This window comes from Drosophila hydei, unplaced genomic scaffold, assembly GCF_003285905.1.
Source record: "Drosophila hydei strain 15085-1641.00,03,60 unplaced genomic scaffold, DhydRS2 tig00000060-arrow-pilon, whole genome shotgun sequence".
In the NCBI taxonomy this organism is placed as follows: domain Eukaryota; kingdom Metazoa; phylum Arthropoda; class Insecta; order Diptera; family Drosophilidae; genus Drosophila; species Drosophila hydei.
Genome location: NW_022045656.1, coordinates 5879513 through 5900860, shown reverse-complemented (window position 1 = coordinate 5900860; position 21348 = coordinate 5879513). Strand labels below are relative to the sequence as shown.

Genomic DNA, 21348 nt, shown 5'->3' with positions numbered 1-21348 from the left:
GCCCCCTTCGACGTGGCATCCTCGAAGAAGTGTCTGTTGTTTTATGATCTACACACACAACATAGATATACATACACACACACACAGATACACATATATCGCTGACAGCAGCTCTTGGTCTTTTGTCACTCGGCTAAACAGAATCGAAAGACTCAAGCAACGAACTCATTCATCTTTGGCAATTCATAAGCAAAATAAACCGTTTTTGATTTGGTAACAAACTAACGGTTCACTCTTCTCTCTTTTTACACACTTTTTAATGTACCCGCAGCATTCATTGTTTTCAGTGCGAGTTTTGATTTATGGGCGGCAACATTAGCTAATCGAAAGCTTAAAAAACAAACCCACCGGGCGAGGGCAGCACTTGAAGCGCGTGCGCGGCATGCGAAAGGACCTTTTGGCATTTTTGGTGCATCCTTTTTTTCCTTTTTCGGTTTTTTGATTTATGTCTGTTAGTTGCGCGTCTGTTTTTAATGATTTTTAATGGGCAAATGTAATCAACGCCGGCCTGACACCCAGCGACTACTACAACCCCCTACACACGCTACCACCAAGGGGAAGGGTTGCTGTTTGGGTTGTTGTGATCATTTTAATTGACTTTGCGCACGAGCGCGCACTGATCTGTTGTCGTATCTCAGATGCCAGAGCCACTTCACAGGGGTACTCCACCCTTGCCAGTCAATGGGTTTATCGATTCGAAACTGGAACACATTTTCCAGGCACGGAAATACGCATTTAAGACGTGCATCGTAAAAATCTCAAATCGTTGCCAGCTGTCACAATAAGGAGACGCCTCCTGCCAAAGATGCATTCTTCAGCGACAGGGGGAGGTGGCAGAGGAGGAGGCAGTGAGTTCAATGCACTGCAATATTATTAACTACAAATATTTCATCAAGTATTCTTCATTTAAGTCAAAGGCGAGGAGGCATTGTCTAGGTCTAATTCGTGCAGCTCACTTAAGTCGCTCACTCCTCACAAAACCCACCACCAAAAAAAGCAGAGAGAGAGAGAGAGAGAGTGAGACCGAAGAGTGAGCGCAGAGTGAGTGCAGAGCGAATGCATTACACATGGCGAGAGTCGCTAGAAATGTAATCGAAACATTACTTACATGCTTAAAATTAATAGACTTTTGTTATTAAACTTAAGAAGAGCAACAAAAGCAAAACGTAGAGCTTAATAAAAACATTCCAAACAGAAATAAACAAATCGTTAAAATAAACCGGTTTTATCACGTATGTGTATATGTTAAACAAAACAACATTTAGAAAGCGCAAGCAATTCGTTTGCCATATTTGAAGTATAATAAATCAATCATAAAGTCCATTTTAGTGAGAGAAAAAACTCCCAATGTTTTGTCATCATTCCGTTGAAACGTATATTACTCAACACACATACATGTTAGCATTAAACTAAAACATTGATTCATCATAATATTACTCAAAGAATATTTGGTTCATTATCTATGAAGTATCAAATAAGTCTAACTCACGCATGAACGCACTGCATGCATTATAAGAGACAAACTACTGTAAGTGCCCTCGCACAGTTGCTCAGCCTGCTAACATTGTAGCTGCGCTGCCGCTGCTGCTGCTGTTGCTACTATTGCTCTTGTCGCTGCTGAGCACATTCAGTCAGTGCTCAAGTAGCCGTCGCGCCAGTCACAACGCAGCGCATGCTCTCTCCAACGGTCGCTTATATTGCTGCGCTCTTTGCACGCTTAACGCCGCGCTTCAAGATTTTTCGTATTGTTCTGCCGCGCCTGCGCCTACTGCAAGTCGACTGCGCTGCTGCGTAAGGAGCTGCTGGAAGTGGAACTGGAAGTGCAGTCGTCGCGACGACGCATTTGTTTATTTGTGTAAATTTCCTGCTTGCCGTTGCCAGCAAGGCGAAGGAGGGCAGGGGAAGCAAACGGAAATGCAGCGAAAAGGAAATCAAACGTTTGACAAACGGAAATTGAATTGTGCGCGAGTGAGAAATTAATTGAATCAAAACAGCAAACGGCAATACTTAAGCAAAACGCCAAATCAAACAGTACAAAAAAAAAAACATAATAATAATATGTATGTGTGCGTGTCTGTGTGTGTATAATAACAATAAAGTAAGCCGTGGTTAGTTACGCTTAGCGTCAACAATAGCCGCTTGCATTGATTTATAGCCCGAGTGTAAATAATTGCCACAAATGAATTTAATTCAGACGAAATTCCTGCATTGATGCGCGATTTGGACATTTTCACAACTGACTCGATTCCACACACACACACACACACACAAAGGCCGCATTTATTGACTGAATTTTTAGACTTTGTGGTAAGTGCAACAATTAACTGCAAATTGGCGACCTACAACCAGCTTGACAGCGGCTTTTAGTTCGTGCAAAGGTTGTTCGTCATCTCAAAAGCTGGGTACAGTGCAGCCTGGCTAGAGGCGCACCTATCAGCAATGATGTGGCACTCCTCCTTCTCAAAAAAAACCAGATTATTATGCAATGTTCTTCAGAGATCTTGCACATTCGCATTTCAAGCTGAAATTATATATTACGAAATCTAGAGAGCTCTGTCTTAGCCAAGTTTATATATGCGTCTTTATATGTGTATATACAGCTAACTCTTTTTGTTCTGCTTTTGCTCTAGACAAAAGAGCTGCCCAAGTTGGTCTGAAAGTAGTTGGTTTATCATAACAATAGAATTGTGTTATGGCCTTTCGCAATCAGAAGGGAAAAAGGCAAAGAAAATTGTTAAAAGCTTTTAATTTACGATGCTTACGACGACTATTAAAACGCGATTTGAATTGCTGATGCTGCTGCTGCTGCTGCTGCTGTTGGCCAAGTGCCTGCCTGACTCCTATAGTAATTAAAAGCGGCTCAGGCAAACACACACACATATATATATATTCATATATATATATATAATATATATCGATAGCAAAATCAAGAGTTCAATTGGAATTCTAATAATATTTGTAGCTAGTCTGCCCTTGGCCTCTCTCTCTCTCTCTATAAATAATTACATATGATTGACTTTGCGGTTGAGTCACAGTGAAGCCAGGTAATTGTTGAACACAGAATTCTGTGGCTGGCAGGTAGCTCGCTGCTCACGCTGTCTATTTGCCTCGATAGTCTCATTAATTTCTGTAGCGATTGCCTTTGCATTTGAATGACGAGAGATTCATTGAAATTCCAAAAAAAGGGCCAAAGAACCCTTTGGCCAGGGACAGGATGTTGCAGTGCGGCCGGCAGAGATTAACATATTTTTCAAGACTTTTCTGTTGACTTTGTCTCGTGTATTTGTTTTTCCCATTGGTCTTTGTTTCGGCCCAATCAACGACTGTTTTCATATGTAAATCTTTCTCCATGTCTAGACTTGATCTGAGCTCCCTCTCTCCCTCTGCCTCACCCTCTCCCTCTCCCTCTCCCTCTCTCTTCCTCTCGCGCAGCAGTTGTTAACGAGCTCACAACTGATTTGAAAACTATTTCTAGTTTCACTTTCAATAACAATTAAAACTAAAGCCTCGGCGCGATCTAGATTTGCTAGATTTCGCTTGCTTTATCGATTTATATATATACATCCGATCGGCCACAATTTGCGCTTTCGTTTCGATTGATAACTATGAGTATTATCATGGCCCAGACTAAATCAACTTTCTAGAGTGGCTCGAGCATTTGGATTTGCATAAGTGTTTTTTGCAGGCAGCTGAGAAGAAACTTTCACGCGACCCAAATGACATTCTAGCTGAACCCATTGGCTTTAATTGTTGGCTAATTATCAGCTGAGGCAAGTACTTGCTACAGCTGCCACGGCACACCTGGCCTAAACCATATCTCTCGCGCGCTCTCTAGAGAGCTGAGACCTCGTTCGCGCTGCCGAAAGTCAAAGTCAAAGTTGAAGATGAAGAAATGCTAATTAAAAACAACAACAACAATAACAACAAGAGACTCCAAAAATAAAAAACATAAATCTATTCGTGTCAAGTCTATTAACTAATTTCTGAAATACTCGCAGCTCAGTTTCTCAGTTTTCTTTTTTTTGTTTTTGTTTTTTTTTTTTTTGACTGGTCCATTTGCTCAGCTCAGCCTCTATAAAGGTGATTACTATATTATTATCAATGTCGCTTTTGTTGCCATTGTCATATCTATTGCGGTTGTTGTTTTGAAACACTTGCGCACACACAAACAGTTGACAATTGTCAAGTGTCTTTTTGAAGCTGGGCGCACGAATTGAAGTCAAAACTATGCCAAAGGCATTCGTGCAGATAGCCGCGCTCATTGAGCACTCAAAGCTGGGCTGTGCCCGTATTTTTATCAGAACAGGCAGCTGTTCAGAAAACCCAAGCAAGTGTTGTTTGTGTTTATAAAACACACAAAACGTACAATTGTGCCCAATTGGTATTATCAAAAGTCGTTTATAATAGTCAAGCAAAGCTAACATACAATATATGCATACATATATATATATATATATATATATATATATATATGAATTTCACATATTAATTAATTAGTTATAAATTATAAAATAATTAAAAAAAATTTGTTTCCCAAATAATTTTCGAGTTGCCTCCTGTGAGGATTGAACTCACGACCCCTGGTTTACAAGACCAGTGCTCTGCCACTGAGCTAAAGAGGCGCATACAAATAGCTTGTCAGATGAGCTACAACATTTACGCCAACAGAATGTTTCTTAACAGAACTCCGACACTGTTAACAGTAGCACTCAGCTTTAACGCTAACAGCGCCATGTTAAATCAAGCAGTAGCTAACAGAGGCTAGCACATTTGCATTAAATTGACGCGTCATAAACAAACTTTGATTTAAATGTATTTGTACCTATTGTTACCTGGCTTGTTCGTATTAGAAAACAAAACAGGTGTCATCTCCATTTTAGTAATTGTTGAGAATTATTTGCATTGCTCGTATGGCAGCGGACAAGCAACACAAATTGTGGGCGCACTGAGCTCATCTCGCAGCAATTTGTAGGTGCGCTTCAAAACAACAAAAACAACAAGAAAATTATTTGAAATAAATAAAAATGTTAATATGTAAGCTTTGTGTATACCTACATACATGTGGCAGGCGACGGGCAACACCTCCTCCAATAACAAAACGCGTTTCAAATTGGACATTTTATACGTGGGGGCCTGACGTCTCCACAAACATTTCAGTTCAACAACAACAACAACAATAATGATAGAGCAACTGTATAAATGTTATGCGTTATGTGTGTGTATTTTCAAATGGAATTGCCTTTTGAATTCGTGCATTTAATTTGCATAAAAAGCTCATTACAATTTTCGTTCAGTGCAAAGCTCAGCGGCGCGTGGGAAGCCTGGAAGTGACGCCTGGAAGATTGGCAGCGATTGCAGCTTTTCACTTTACTCCACACACACACACATACACATAGCCAAGCTAAGCTCAAGTAATTTATTTATGTAATTGTCAACCGATAGCGATCAGCCATAATTCGAATGCATATTTATGGGCAAAGAGAGCAGATCCACTGAGGCGTTTAATTGCTGCGCTTTTTCCCAGCCAAATGCCTGCCCATATAAACATCAACAGAGACGTCACAGAAACCATAGAAGCGATCTTCTCTAATTAGAATTTATGTTCAATTAGCGCAGATAATCTGTAACAGAATGTACCTAAATATGCCATATAAAGAACCTTCTTTATATACGCTTAAAAATAATTGCTTTAAATTTTTATCTATTACATTGTGTGATAAAGTAACAAAACAAATATGGCAAAATGTACCAAGGTATTCCAAATGTAGTAGTGGTAAATATTACTAACTTAAAGTACCTTTGTTGTATAAGTGACATAAGAAATTTCTTTATGACAAATATGCTTAAAGTACCAAACAAATAGCAATGTACCAGCGAAACACTTTATAGTGTACCTAAACGTATTTATGCATAATAAAAATAATTGAAAACTAAATAAGTTAAATGTACCAAACAAATCATAGTGTACCAATCTAAATCGTACATCTCTTGAACTTTTAGAAGTACCTTTGCATTTTTAGACTTAATTAAAATGTTTTAATGGTTAATGTACCAACAAAATAGTAATGTACCTATATAAATAGTACGCTCTTACATCATTTTTGTAGTTAAAAAATAACTTCTATATGCTCATATGTAATGTTCAGTTAAGTGCCAATATAATTAGAGTAATATGCCATGAAAAAGTACCAAACTGCGATTATAAGCAATATATGACTATATCAGCTAAAAGCAATCAAAAGTACCTATTATTTATAGACTTTAGAATAGCTATTGAAAGCATTTCAAATGTACCAAAGTACCACTGTACCAATTGTAGCAATAATACCCGTTGTGGTACATTTCCAGCATACACACACGCACATATGTAAATGTGTGTCAAGCGTGATTAAGACTGTGTTTTCTGGGACTTATCTATCCCACGAGACCTTTCCACTCGATTGACGAGTTCGGGCGACATAGGCGACATCAATTTCAAGATTTGTGACCATTGCTTGAGTTCGTTTTCGGCCAAAGTCAAAGCCAAAGACGCGAATAGGCTAAAGAGCTGTCGCCTCAATAGACCGGACTCAACGGCCAACAACAACGAGTTTCTTTCACCTTGCAGTTGTGCCAGTTGCCTGACCAGCGCGTCGCTATCAAAGAGTCAGAAGCGAATGCAATTTCTGTGTATTTCGACATCAATTTAACAGTACATTTGCAACTAGTTCTTAGCTCAGAGTTCTTGGACATTACACGGGCCACACAACTCTGTTTGGCTGCTTAACTTATTACACCTGTGCCAGCCCCCCCAACCACCTCTTGCCCCGCCCAGCGCCGAAACGCGCTTGTGTATAAAAATATTTGTTTTTGTCAAGTTTCTGTTTCACTGTTGACTAACGCCGGAAACTGGCCGCCGCTTCACGGCGTGTTAAATGGATATATGTATATAGAAGCGGGGGTTACTAGAAAAGTTATATGTATAGAACACCAATTTGATATAAGACTCAGCCAACAATGGAATGGAATTTCATTTATGTTGGTTAAACTAAAATTTATAATGGCTTGGTATAAAAGTCTTTTTTCATTTAGAATATATATAAAAATCAATGGAATTCTTCTATTATATATTATTATATGCATAGGTGCTTAGAAACAGGTAGTCAAACCAAACGTTTCAGGCAAAACACAGTTCCGAAATGTGAACCGAAGTAAACTATCTTTATAAAAAAGTAGCTAATGGGCATTAGAGCCTATTGAATTGGCAGATATAAAAAATCTGAACTCACAATAGATTATTTTAAGTAAATAAAATAAAATATAATGAATATAAAAAATTATTTTAACTAAATTAAAATAATATAAAAGAAATATGAAAAATAAAATAAAATGAATATGAAAAATCATTTAAAGTAAAATAAAATAAAATAAATAAAAAACTCGTTTTAAGTAAAATAAAATAAAATAAAATGAAGTAAAATAAAATAAATATAAAAAATTATTTTAAGTAAAATAAAATAAAATAAAATGAAGTAAAATAAAATAAATATAAAAAATCATTTTAAGTAAAATAAAATAAATATAAAAAATCACTTTAGATAAATTAAAATAAAATAAAAGAAATATGAAAAATAAAATAAAATGAATATAAAAAATCATTTTAAATAAATTAAAACAAAATCTAAAAAATCATTTTAAAAAAGTTAAAATAAAATAAAAGAAATATGAAAAATAAAATAAAAAAAATATAAAAAATATTTATTTCAATTCTATACAAATCAACATAGAAAAATATCAATATATCATATTAAAAAAGCCAATAAATAATTGAACAACAATAACAAAGTCAAATTTAATGTATAATTATTAGCTACACATGCCAACAGAACTCAGTTGCGAAGCATACTCGAATACTTAAGTTATGAAACCACTTTAGTTAACATATAACTCTGTAAAGAATTTCTTATTTGTGCTACAAATTAGCTTAAATATTCTTACACTTTCACACAAAAGAACCCAATGAATTAAAATCTTGTACTTTCAGTTTGGAATACCTCAAAAGGCTATAGTAGCAGAGTCAATCTGGATTTAAGATTCAGCCAGAAATCTGAGAAAATGTCAACTCTGACAATCAGACAAGACATAATTCGCTCAGCTGTTTCACTTTCTCTAATATACAATTTGAGCTTCTTAGAGATTTGCTTTGCATAGGCACAACTTAAGAAGCTACCCTCGCAGCGACGACCATAGCTTGATAATTATCAGGCATAGGCATAAATAAGTACAGAGCTCTGGCTATTTCTTGTGTTTCGAGTTTCTGCTGGTCTTGATCGTGGTCTGGGTCTTGCCATGGTTGCGCTTCAGCGATCCGCGCCACGCCCACACGCCCTCTGGGAAAACAGTCGCAAATGCAGTTGCAGTTGCAGTTGCAGTTGTTGCTCTTATTGAATTGCGAACAGAAGCCCTTGCAGCTTGGACACGCAAATTGTGCATATTATATATATTATACATACGACTATATACACACATATATATATATATGTATGTATATATACCTAGAGTTGGTTGAATGATCTTCATGCTTGGCTGCAAGAATTGTTGCTGTTGCGCTCTTCTCACGCTGCAACAAATTTAGTGGCAAGTGCCAATGGCATTTGTAGCAAGAACTCTCTCCCTCTCTCTCTCTCTCTCTCTCTCTCTATACCCAACTGCCCGATCTTCTCCTAGCTACGATCATCGAGTCGCCAGATAATTAGGCATTAATGCTAAATTAGATTAATGATGGAGCCCCCTCACACATTAGAGACCCGAATTAGGGTACAGCTGCGACGGGAACATGGAACGTGTCGTGTAGTTCCTGCCTCTCGACCTGCCAACACGCAAGCCCCAGAGCGACAGCTACGAATCAAAGCAGCCAACATGCTGATGAAGTTCTAAGCTAAGCCAGCTATGGTAATTAGTGAGGCTGACTAATGACTGCCTTGTTTCAGCTCCCCAGCCCAAGGAAGTTCACTCGAAATGGCACAGTGTCAAAAAGATCTTGTCTACACAGAGATCCACAGTCTCAGTCTCAGTCTCAGTCCCAGCCTCAACCTCAACCACAACCACAGTCAGATCTACTGATTCGAGTACCTGCGGTCGGCAGCAGGTGTTTGCAGCACCCCACACAAGTCTCCAATTCAAGGTCTTGGCGCTTTGCAAAATCTGTGTCAAAACTCATAATCACGAATTCATGAGTTTGTCAAGTGGGATTATGAATTAGTCAAACCACACATAACTTGGCTTCGTTAGACACGACTGCAGGCCAAATCAACTCTTTCTTCTCCCTCGTTCGCATTCACGTTTCGAATCAATGGCTTGAGCTGTGTTCACGTGCGGAATCAGTCGCTCCATCTGTGTTCACGTTTGGAATCAATAACTTTGAATTGTTTTTCTTAATTTTAAATCAGAATTGATTTCTTCTCAATGTTCTCTATAATCTCTTACAATCTATCTGCCTCTATCCCTATCTTTATCAATCTCTATCTCTCTTAAATTTCATTTTTGTTTCTCTCTCTTTTTATTTGGTATACCTCTCTAGCTCTTTCTTTCTCTCTCTCTCTCGACATAGAGAGAGTTAGTATATTTATTTATGTTTCTCTGCTTTTCCAGTCCCTCTCTTTGTCTGCCTCTTCCTTACACTTTCTGTGCATTTCTTTGTCTCTCTTTATACCTTTCTGTCTCTCTCTGCTACCTCTCGCCTTATAGCTCTCTTTATATCTCCTTATCTATATTTCTCTATATCTCTCTCTACCCTTCTGTCTCTCCTGCTTTCTCTATCATCTTCTCTCTCTCCCTTTCTATGTCCTTATTTCTATATCCATCGCTCTTTCCTATCTCCTTTATCAAGCCTTGTCTCTATCTGTATAGCTTTACTCTCCCTCTCTTCGCCTTTCCCTCTCTCTCTCTCTGTCTTTACTCTCCCTCTATCGCTCTTTGTCTGTCTATCACTCTGCCTGTCTAGCCTCTGCCTGCCTCTATACATGTCTTTCTCTCTCTCTGTCCCTCTCTGTGCTTCTTCACATACTCTTGAACTCTCTCTCTCTCGCTCCCTTTTCTCTTACGCTTCACCCTCTGCCTCTTGATCTCTGAATTCCCTCTCTCCCTCTCTATCTTCCTCATCTCTCTCTGTATTCTCCCTCTCTCTCACTTTTTTTTCCCTCTGTCTCTCCCTCTTCCCATACGTCTCTGTTGCCCTCTCTCGCTCTCTTCTCCCTCTCCTTTCACCCTCTCCCTCTCCATCGCCGATCTCCCTCTGTATCTTTCTCTCTCTCTTTACTCTCTCTCTCTTTACTGTCCCTCTCTCTCTTTCTCTTTATTCTTCTTCTCCCTCTCTTTACTCTCCCTCTTTTCGTCTGCCTCTCCCCTTTCCCATACGTCTCTCTTGCCCGCCCGCCCTGTGATCGTCACTCTCTCTCCATCGTCTTCCCATGAGCCTCTCTCACCCTCTCGCACTCTCTTTTTCCATCCCCCTCACCCTCTGCCTCTAGATCTCCGATCTCCCTCTCTGTTCGTCATTCTTCCCTTACTCCCTCCTTCTCCCCCTCTGCCTCTTCCCTTATCTTTCCACCTCGAGACATGGCCAAGCACTGAAATCTTGTGCCGCATTTGTAAGATACAAATTGTGTTGAGTGTGCGCGCTGCTGCGTCTATGACAAACTATGAATGCTTTGTCTTTGTCTTTGTCTTTGTTTTTATGCGCTTTCAGAGGCAGCCGCCGCAAAAAACAACAAGTGAAAAGCACAAAGGCAACAGATGCCGCCGCATTAGGTAATGTGATCTATGCAGACAACAGCAGCAGCCGCTCTGTGGTTGTATCTGTGAGATACATGGTGAAGGCTGTGTATCTGTAGCCGTGTATCTGTGTATCTGCCTATCGAATGCATATCTTTGTCTCGAGTGTTGTGTGCGCATCTGAGCGAGTGCGATAAAAATCTGCAGCGCCGAAAGTGCGTGTTGCTGATGAAAGTTGCAACTGCCTGCGGCCTGTGGTTGCAACTGTTGCCCTAACGGAACACTGCCTTGCAGCACATTTGCATGTCATTAAGAAGCATCAAGCAGAGAGGCAGAGGAGTCTCTCTAGCGACGTAATGTGGCTAAGTATCGTCAAGTCATATTCATATTCAATGGGAGCATATCAAGCAGAGCTGAGAGCTAATTAAACTGACTCAACGAGACGCGCTACAAAACTGTAACATGCCAAAGTAGTTAAAGCCGACGAACCGAAAATTGCGAACTGACTCCAGTTCGAGAACCCAAGACCAGCTCAACTCCCTCTGCCTCGGCTGGCAATTGTCTTTGCCCAACGTTGCGGAACGCAAATTAAAGTGACTTTGAAGTGCCAGAGCTCAGTTGGGCTCAGACGACTGTCAACTTGCCACAATCTTCGAGTCGCGCTCGGGTTCAGAGTGCAAACCCAACCACTGAGCTCTTATTAACTAGCTAAGCTGAGAATCTGAAATGAAGAAGAAGATTCTGGCCTAAACCAGCCAAGCCATTAAATGCTGTAGGCGAGGCTTTATCTAAGCAGAGGGCATTTCCATCTCTGAGTATCTGACATAGCTGAAATGCTAACACTAAATGTGTGGGAGTCTTTGAGTGTTGAGTGTAACTGGCATAGCCAAGATACTAGAACAGAAGCCACAGAGTGGATATCTCTACAATCTCAATATCTCTCTAATATATCGTATCTTTTTTGCACCCGATTTTAGCTAACTTCAGAAAGAGCGTATCTCTATAACCTCAACTGTAATCTTATATCTCCACAAAGATCTTTTATATAGTGTATTAGAGATGCTAAAACTGAATGAAAAGATCTACCAAGCCATGCAGCTATTAGTATCTAAGTTATCATAGACTCTATAACGGAAATAAAGAACCTTTTTAGCCAAAGAGCTAATAGTAAACGAGATGGTATTTCTATAGCAAATATGTCAAGCAACCCAAAGTAAACTGTGTTGTTATTATTTAACTTGGCAGGAATCAAACTTAAAGAGAGAGTATCTCAAGCTACTATTAGTCTTACCATTTATCATATATATAAAGTCCGACATACTTTCGATCCTTAAACTGAATGAGAAGTTCTGCCAATCCACTGAGCTGTCAGTAACTGGCATAGCAGGAATAGCAGTAAATAGAGAATCTCTCTAATCACTTAGCTGTTAGAGCACAGCAAAAATCTTTAATACAAAAAGCTGTCTTATCTCTAAAGAAACCAAAACCGAAGCAGCAATATCTCTATGCACTAGCTATATATATATATATATATATATATACATACTAAAAAGCAAAGCAAAGATCTTCTATCTAAGACCAAAACTCTTTTATCTGGAAACTGCAAAAGAAATCTTTTGAATTGAACTATGAGTGAATTATATATATATATATATATATATATATATATATATATATATATATATGTGAATAATATATATATATATATATATTGATTTATATATATAACCAGTCAAGTTGATATACTAAAAACTGATCTTCATCTGTCTAAGCCTTCTCTTCATACAATTAGCTAGACTAGCAGAGATTGTATAACTAAAATGTAATATATCTTTTTATATATCTATATATATCTATATCCATCTTTATTTATATCTTTATATATATCTATATCCATATATGCCCTACATAGCCTTAAGCTTATTAGATGTTTCAGTTCATCTAAGATGCTGCATTCGTAAGTGATCTTCTATACATTAAGATCTCAAAGCTGTAAATAGAGTGCGTTCAGCTTCCCATTAAGCGCTTCTCATCAAATATTTTCGTATGCCCAACTGATATTATACACTCAATCCTAATCCAGTTTTCTCTCTACCCACAGACACCCCTCGAATATTTAATTGTAATATGGACACCGGAAGCGTGGTTAGTGAGCCGATTTCCGCGCATCATCGCGCCTTTGCCAAACAGAAATCGGCCTCAATGGTAAGTTCATGCTTTAGTTCAAGTCGTAGTAAATATTATAAATCATGCACATAGCGCCCTATTGTCTAATTCGATGATATAAGCGCGCCAGCAACTAATTAGCCTTAGACACGCATGCGAAGCCCCGATTGCCATATAGCCACATATCAGAGCCCGGCTCAACTCAGCTCAGCTCAGCTCAGCATCAGATACTTTACATAATTTCACGCTAGAAAGTTGTTCGAATTGAAATTCAGCAACAAAAATACAAGTACAACATGCAATGCGATCAGCAAATAGTGGATATATATCTAATACATGTATATATATGTCTGTCTAAGCCACTCGATCTCTATCGAGAGTGTTGAATACAGCCATTAAATTGTTAATGCATCGTAATGCATTTTTAAGCAACACTTTCCCAACAGATCTTCAAAATTGTTAATCATTCGCCAAAGCAGCTGAAGAAGCTTCAAATTCGTATTATCTGTTTGTTCACACCTCGAGCGGCTACAATCGAAATTTTCACAATTTACGATTTTATCTTTGTCATTCAGCATAATGAGTCGAGGCATAATGGCAGATATAGTTATATAACAGTACTAGACTTAGAAGTTCCAAGTAAAATGTTAACACTTGAGAAGAGTTCTCGATTTCTATGTTATCAAATGTTGCACTAATTTATATATATATAGAGTTATATATATATATATATGAATGATATCATAGAGCTGTCGTATTCCTCACTGTGCCCTCTCCTCTAGTGTTCTTCACGCTTCGTTAGTTATACTGCCTAGGCACCACCTCAAAGAGACGCTCACAATGGTATACGTATATTTCAAATATCCAATTTTTTGTTATCTACTCTGAGTCATATCATAGATAGATTATTTACACAAAATATTATTACATATTTTATTATTATTATATTTTTTTAAAAATGAAATATTAAAGTTATTCTTCAATATATAAATATGGGTTGGTACATATATACTAAGTACTATACTACAACTACACTAAGTACTATAGCTAACACAAGCATACAAAGCTTCACTGTGTGCCAAGCTTCAAGCTCCAATAGTGCATAGCAAAGCCAATATGCTCATTTGCCTGTTAAATGAAAAAATATCAAAATCTTAACAGAATATCTCAGCAAATGTTTCGTGTATTAAAATGTTGGCAACTTTTAAAATTTATGCCTCATCACGATGAGTAACAAAATATTTGACAAATTATTTGATGTTGGCTTTCAGTTGGTACACAGCAGAGTAAAGCTGTTAAGTTGCATGTAAGAGCTGTTAAGCAGCGCTGTAAACGAGCTTAGCATAAACAGCGCATGCTAAGCAAATAATTGAAAGCAGTACAAAGCAGTGCAAAGCAGCAGCAAGCAGTAAGCTGTCATATGTTAAGCAATATTGATTGAAATATGATTTTAGCATACAAAATATTTCTAAAAACATAAATAATAATTTATAATATAATACATACATATACAATAGCTTTGGTAATATCTTTAATAGACGCAATTATTACGCCCACAATATCAAATTCAGTTGGCTGATAATAATATCTGCAGGTAGCTATAAAAACTTGGCTTATATTACCAACAGATAACGAGTATATTTCCGTTAAAGAAAAAGCACACATGGTTGACTTTCCATATACACCCATAGACATGGTTAAAAAAATAAATAAATGGTTGAGCAGTCATCCATATAACTGAAAAAGAAACAACTGTAAAAAAGTCTTCTATTGAAACACTTTCACTCGCAGCCAAAAGATTGAAAGCAAAAGCAATTTCTTTGGCTATTTAGCATTGATGAGGGCCGTTCAATGGGCGGCGCATTGGTTATAAGAAACAAATTTGGAAATGAAGTAATACTTAAAAGATACCTACATCTATATACCCATACCCATATGGAAGTCAATGAACTTTGCCGATTGTGGAGAGAAAACAATAATAGCACCACCAGAACCTTTATGCAATTTCTTGAGTTTTTCATTCTATTTTTTTTATATAAAGAAAAATTTATATTATGAATTCCCAACTTGCCAAGGTGCTCTAGGGTTTTCCCCTCAGATAACTTAAATTGCTTGTGTGCGGTGCTATTTTATTTTTCGCAGCTGTACGATATTACGTCTTATCCAATTTAACACCCCTCGTAGTAATTCACACCCTTTCGATGACGATATACGGTCAATTAATTTCTTCCACAAAATTACATCAATTATTCAACAACTCAACATTAGAGCAAGAAACAAGTAAATGTGGTTCAAAGTTGCAACTGTTGAGAATTTATTGTAATTTAGGAAAAGTAAAAAACCAACCAGGAAGTTCTCACGTTCAGACTGGACATGGTCCGGTCCTTTGAGACCATTACAAGATAGGGGTTCATATTCATATTTGTAATTATTTGTAAGTAAGTGCATTTGGTGGTTGTTTCTGCGAGTGCATTCGAGAATTGTCGTAACGATCTTTTGCCGGTTTCTTAGTGCTGCTTTTGCTTTGTTGTTTGTTTCGTTAAGTTTGGCTGCCGCTGGGCACGTACTCGCAGCCGAAAAGCTTTTATTGCGTCACTGACAGAAGCAACAGGTTAAGCGAGCTTCGTATTATGGCACCAACACATAAAAGCTCGCTGCTGCTATGCAAAGCTTTCAGTTGACGAAAGAACCTACGCGTGCCAACAACAGCTGTTTTATTGCGACAGCTTTCTTAACTTATCGTACGCAATTTGTTTGTGAGTTGTGCCTTTCTTAAGAAATGTTTGTAAACGAATATATCGTTTATTGTCCGCAAAAAAATGTGTTTATGCTTGTAATATAAAGCCACAATTGTGCTGTGAATACAAAACACTTAACAGAAATATCACACGTCATGTATACACACGCACTGAAATATAGTGCTCTATTAGCGATTCATTAAATGGAATCAACCTTAAAGCTAGCTAATCTAGCTATATTTGGTATATAATCGTTTGCAAACATTTCGCTAATTTATCTATACACAGTTCGATTTCAATACACATGTGCTTATCTCTATACAATTAACAGAAATAAACATATGACGATTTGCTCAATAACAGCGCGGCCGGCATAACAACAATAAACCAGCAAAGCTTTAAGCGTTTGCTTAAGCTACAGCAACAAAGCACACATAATACACACACACAAACAAAGACGAGTGCACACACGCCTCGCCAGTGAATTGTTATTGTAACCGAACCCGAATTGCTCTTTCCACACACAGACATAAATTCAAGCTCACGAACGCCTCGCTTGTGACTTGTTATTGTAGCCGAAACCGAACTTCTCTTCCCCACCGTTTCACGCACGACCGTGACTTGCCGAACTCCAGTGAAATGAGAATCGCAAGTGTCAGTCTGCTTTCAGCTTTCGCTCGGCTGCCTTCGTTGATTCGTGCTAGCGCAACAGCCCAGTTACCTGCCTCTGTTCCAATTAAAAGCTACTGCGCAGCTATTTCACCACGATCGCTACACAGTCAATCAGCTGCAATGACTCTGCCTGAGCGCAAGCCCTTCACAGCGGATTTCTTCTTTCGGCAAGTGCGTAAATGCGTTAAGTGTGCGTCTTGGCAGTGTCTCTAATGAAAGTCTCCAACAGCTGTTTGATACAGAGAGCAGCACCTATAGCTACCTTCTGGCCGATGCAAGCTCCGGCGAAGCCGTCATCATAGACCCCGTGCTGGAGCAGGCCAAGCGCGATGCGCAGCTCGTTAAAGATCTCGGCTTCAAGCTGAAATATGCGAGTAAGTGACCGTGAGGTGAATTCATCGAGCAGCTGACCACAAAACCCACCAATTGATTTCCCCTCAGTCAACACACATATGCACGCCGACCACATAACGGGCAGCGGCTGGCTGCGTCAGCTAACGGGCTGCCAGTCGGTCATTGCAGCGGCCAGTGGAGCCAAGGCGGATCGGCATATCGCGGAGGGCGACCGCATCGAGTTCGGTCGCCATTCGATCGATACGCTGGCCACGCCTGGCCACACTAACGGCTGCATGAGCTACGTTATCAAGGAGCAGGGCTGCGTCTTCACCGGCGACACGCTGCTGATCCGCGGATGCGGACGCACCGATTTCCAGGAAGGCAGCCCGAAGAGTCTCTATGAGAATGTGCACGCCAAGATCTTTAGCTTGCCGGAGAACTATCGCATCTATCCGGCGCACGACTACAAGTGAGTTAACGGCGCTTTGCAATGTGCCCTTGCCAGCCGGATAATGCGTGTGCTTGTGCTTACAGAGGTCAGCTCGAGAGCAGCGTGTGGGAGGAGAAGCGCTACAACCCGCGACTCACCAAGAGCATCGATCAGTTCATCGAGATCATGGAAAATCTCAATTTGCCGTATCCCAAGAAAATCGGTAAACCAATCGAATCTTATAAATTCCGACCCACAGCAAACTCATGGGTATTTCTTTTAGATGCCTCGCTGCCTGCCAATCGGGAGTGTGGCGTATACGACATACCCAAGGAGTAGCACGGGAGAGCCGCGCTGTATATACCAAATATACACGGACAACTCTACAAGGGGAAAGGAACCGCTCAACAACTGTCTAGGCTAACGTCTACTATATATACGCTATATATTTCTACTATATATATATATACGCTATATATTTCTACTATATCTATATATACTTCGACTGCAATACACACTTATTTTACTAATTTCCTTCGTAAATACCTATTATGTATTAAACTGTACATGAAATTACTAATAAATATCTGGAATATATCTATATATAATTGCCTCATTTTAAATAAACGCTTCCCGCAAAGGTAAGCCTATTTGAGCTATAGTCAGTACTTTGACTAGAAATATTACCCAATGGACCTAGGTTCACTAAGTGGTACATTATTAGGACGCCACCCGCAACCATCCGATAACTGCTTATCGTGCGGGCCTCTTATCAAATATTTATAATAATAACTACTATCGCTTGCTTGGTCAAAAATCAAGTTGTGGTTGGGGGATTGGCTGGGGTCGGATTGTCTATGTACTGCTTGACATTGTATTCACATTAAATTTAATCGATATTAATTATAATTATTAGGCACACTAGCAGCTGACCTAGGCAAAGGCCGAATGAACTCACAGCTAATAAAAAACCAACAATTTAATAACTTTTTTAACCTCTCCCAGCGGACGACTGTTACGACCCTTGAGCCTTAAGGGCAAACTAAGCCTGTAAAACTTCCTTTGACTATTTCCTAGTTGTGTGCAGAGCGCACTTCGAAGTTGTTTACACAGTGCAAGGAAGAGCATATTGGTTTTGCTTAAAATACTCTGTTTCAGAGGAAGAAAAGTTTCCTATTTGCTGGATACTCTAAAAGGGTTTGCTCTTAAGATGCCACGCCTATAGGAAAACGTTTTTATATTTACCTGACTTTGCTTTAAGCCAAACATCACAGTTTTAGAGCTCTGAGTATATTAGATTGATTGCTATAGAGTTCCTAGTGGAGCTCCTAAGAGTTTTTAATGGAGCTCCTATAGAGTTCCTAGTGGAGCTTCTATAGAGTTCCTAGTGAAGCTCCTATAGAGTTCCTAGTGGAGCTCCTAAGAGTTTTTAATGGAGCTCCTATAGAGTTCCTAGTGGAGCTCCTATAGAGTTCAAGTGCAGCTCCTATAGAGTTCCTATAGAGTTGCTAGTGGAGCTCCTATAGAGTTCCTAGTGGAGCTCCTATAGAGTTCCTAGTGGAGTTCCTATAGAGTTCCTAGTGGAGTTCCTAGTGGAGCTCCTATAGAGTTCCTAGTGGAGTTCCTATAGAGTTCCTAGTGGAGCTCCTATGGAGTTCCTAGTGGAGCTCCTATAGAGTTCCTATAGAGTTCCTATAGAGTTCCTAGTGAAGCGCCTAAAGAGTTCCTCTCTTAGGATTGATCAGTGCAGTGTAATTCCTATTTTTATTTAAATTTGAACGAGTATTAAGCAAAGGCTTACACCCGACTGCGCTGTTCTAACTTGCTGAGACCTTCTTAAAGTTCTCTTTAAAAATATCTTATTCAACTAGATTAAGTCTAGCCATGATCTACTATAACATTAAAGCAGAAGATCAAGTAGTATCTATTGATCTAAGATAGATCACAAGATAAGGTTATTTTAATATATGACGAATAGTGATCGGATCAGGATCAGCATCAGATCACGTGCTCTTGATCAATTCCAATTTAGAAATTAAATTTTAATTCGCATTAATTCCATGTCCACTTTCTCCACATCTTTCAGACTATACTCAACCCAAAGAGCTGCGCCAGTGCGGCCAAGTACAGTCTGCACTCGGCGTCAGAGAACAATCACGAGACGCAGCTGCATTTGAGCAGCGCCTCGTCGCATTGCTCCACGACGGGCAGGAGGCGCAAGGGCGGATCTCTGGGCGGAACGCTCTCCTCTCGCTCCACACGCAGCGAGTCGAAGGAGCTGCGCTCCGCTCTGCAGGATCGCGAGGCGGTCATACAGAACTTACGCATTCAGCTGTGTCTGGGCAAGCTGCCACGCCCCAGTGGACCGCCCCTCGATGAGTCGGAGAAGCCAGCGGCGGAGCATAAGCTGAATCGGCTGAAGGCCGAGGCGGAGAACAAACGCATCAAAATCAAGAACTTGAAGAGCGCGCTGGAGAAGCTGGACATCACAGAGTAAGTGCATAGAGCCCATGCATCCTCAACAGCCAGCTGACCACCACCTCCCCCTTCCTTAGCAACATAGATATACGAATCCGCCAGGCGGAGCTGGAGTATGCGCTGGGTCGTGAGGAGCTGCAGATGCTCTCGATTGTGGAGGAAGCGCGTGCGCTGCAGGCTCGCTTGGAGAAGTCCAAGCCGGAGGCGCAGACCCTCTACAACATCATCAGCTCCGGCGTAACATTGAGTCTGCACGCCGTGCACGCTACGTCCGGACGCTGGGCGGCCCAGCAGCGGCCCGATCAGCCGGGCTTCTTCGTGGAGTGGGCGCTCGAGGGCGACGGACTGTACAAGGGCGATCGCATCCTGGAGATCAACGGACGACTCGTGACTAGCAAGACCAAAGAGGAGCTGCAGAAGCACGTGGGCAACTCGGGCAAATGCCAGATGGTTGTGCTGCGCAAGAAGTCTGTGCCCATACCACAGAAGCAGCTGGACCAGGAGAAGGAGAACAATATGCGTCTGCAGCATCGCATCTCCTACCTGGAGGAACAAGTGCGCGAGCTGCAGACGGTGAAGGAGCAACAGCAGCATCAGCACGCCCAGCAACAACAGGCGAAGCCACAACTGTCCGCCCAATCGAATAGCGCCCATGTCACAAGCATTAGTATATCGTCGCCACCGTCGCCCTCGACGCCGCCGGACAAGCCGCTGATCTTCCAGAGGGGCAACTACATCACCACGCTCGTGGGCGGCAAGCCGATCGAGCTGGTGGGCGATGAGCTGCTGCCGCCGTCGCACGTCACCAAGACCCTGATCAAGGAGAACACACACATCGATCTGCGCGAGCGCCTGCCCCAGGCGCATCTCTATGCGATGCCATCCAAGTCGCTCTCCGCCTCCAAGATATCCATCAACAGCGACTCCGCCTACATGCAGCAGCCCCAGAAGCGCGAGAAGGAGCGACAGCGCGACCGATACGAGCGCAACAGGGAGAGGGACAGACCGAGGGACGCACTGCAGCAGCAGCAGCAGCTACACAGGGAGCACATCATGAGCGCGCATGCGCGCAGCGTGGAGCACCTCAATCAATACAATGGGTAAGAGACTAGCAGCAGACGACGACACACACACACGTGTCTATATACTAACTGAACTATCCCCTTTGTTACACGATTTCAGTCTGGAGCGACGACGCGACACGCCACGCCAGAACGAGGCGCAGACCCTGCGAGCCGCTCGCCCGCCCAGCGATGTGCGCAGCGTGAAGTCGCTCGACTTTGACAGCGAAAACGAATCGAAGCCCGCGACGGGCAGCCGCGCCGTCCATCGTCCCACGCCGCCCAAGAAGCCGCTGCGTCTGTCGCTGCAGCGCGCACAGAGCCTGCAGACTGTGGAGCTGAATCCCTGCTCGGAGCACGTGGATCGCAAGCGGCCCATGAAGCGCGTCCATCACAATAGCAGCGCCAGCGGCGGCTCCTCGCCCAGCGAGGAGAATCAGAGCCAGAGCCAGAGCCAGGCACAGGCTCAAGGCAGTCCCATGCACACAGCCTCGCTGGGCAGGCACAAGCTCATCTGAGCCACAAACCCGATCGGACTTAGGCTATCTTTCTATATATATACTTTTCTGGGCAAGCAGCTGCTCTGCAGCTGGAGACCCCAACAGGCGGACATGTGCAAAAGAAACCTAATTTAAAATGTAATTTGTGAAACTTTCTCATACACATATAACTGTAGCTATATCTATATCTGTATCTGTATCTATATCTAAATCAT

General features: G+C 40.9%; 3 protein-coding genes and 1 non-coding gene across 5 annotated transcripts in view; 2 read left to right on the top strand and 2 right to left on the bottom strand.

The window, feature by feature from the left end:
• Positions 1-21348, bottom strand: part of LOC111605395 (SET and MYND domain-containing protein 4) — a 36637-nt gene that overhangs the window by 14680 nt on the left and 609 nt on the right. The window lies entirely within an intron of this gene.
• Positions 1697-21346, top strand: LOC111605396. Its single transcript, XM_023323896.2, has 5 exons — positions 1697-2307; positions 12854-12957; positions 19181-19587; positions 19650-20672; positions 20755-21346. Exons 2-5 carry the CDS (start codon positions 12880-12882, stop codon positions 21149-21151), a joined length of 1905 nt encoding a protein of 634 aa, XP_023179664.1. The 5' UTR covers positions 1697-2307; positions 12854-12879; the 3' UTR covers positions 21152-21346.
• On the bottom strand, positions 4551-4622 carry Trnat-ugu. The gene has a single exon. It is a non-coding gene; the product is annotated as a tRNA-Thr (tRNA).
• Positions 15581-17602, top strand: LOC111605397 (persulfide dioxygenase ETHE1, mitochondrial). 2 transcript variants are annotated; one of them, XM_023323897.2, is made up of 6 exons: positions 15581-15674; positions 15988-16499; positions 16558-16702; positions 16770-17133; positions 17199-17317; positions 17378-17602. In XM_023323897.2, exons 2-6 carry the CDS (start codon positions 16296-16298, stop codon positions 17431-17433), a joined length of 888 nt encoding a protein of 295 aa, XP_023179665.1. In that variant the 5' UTR covers positions 15581-15674; positions 15988-16295; the 3' UTR covers positions 17434-17602. The 2 variants fall into 2 exon arrangements, with proteins under 2 accessions (XP_023179665.1, XP_023179666.1); XM_023323898.2 differs by having other exon boundaries at positions 15595-15674; positions 16232-16499.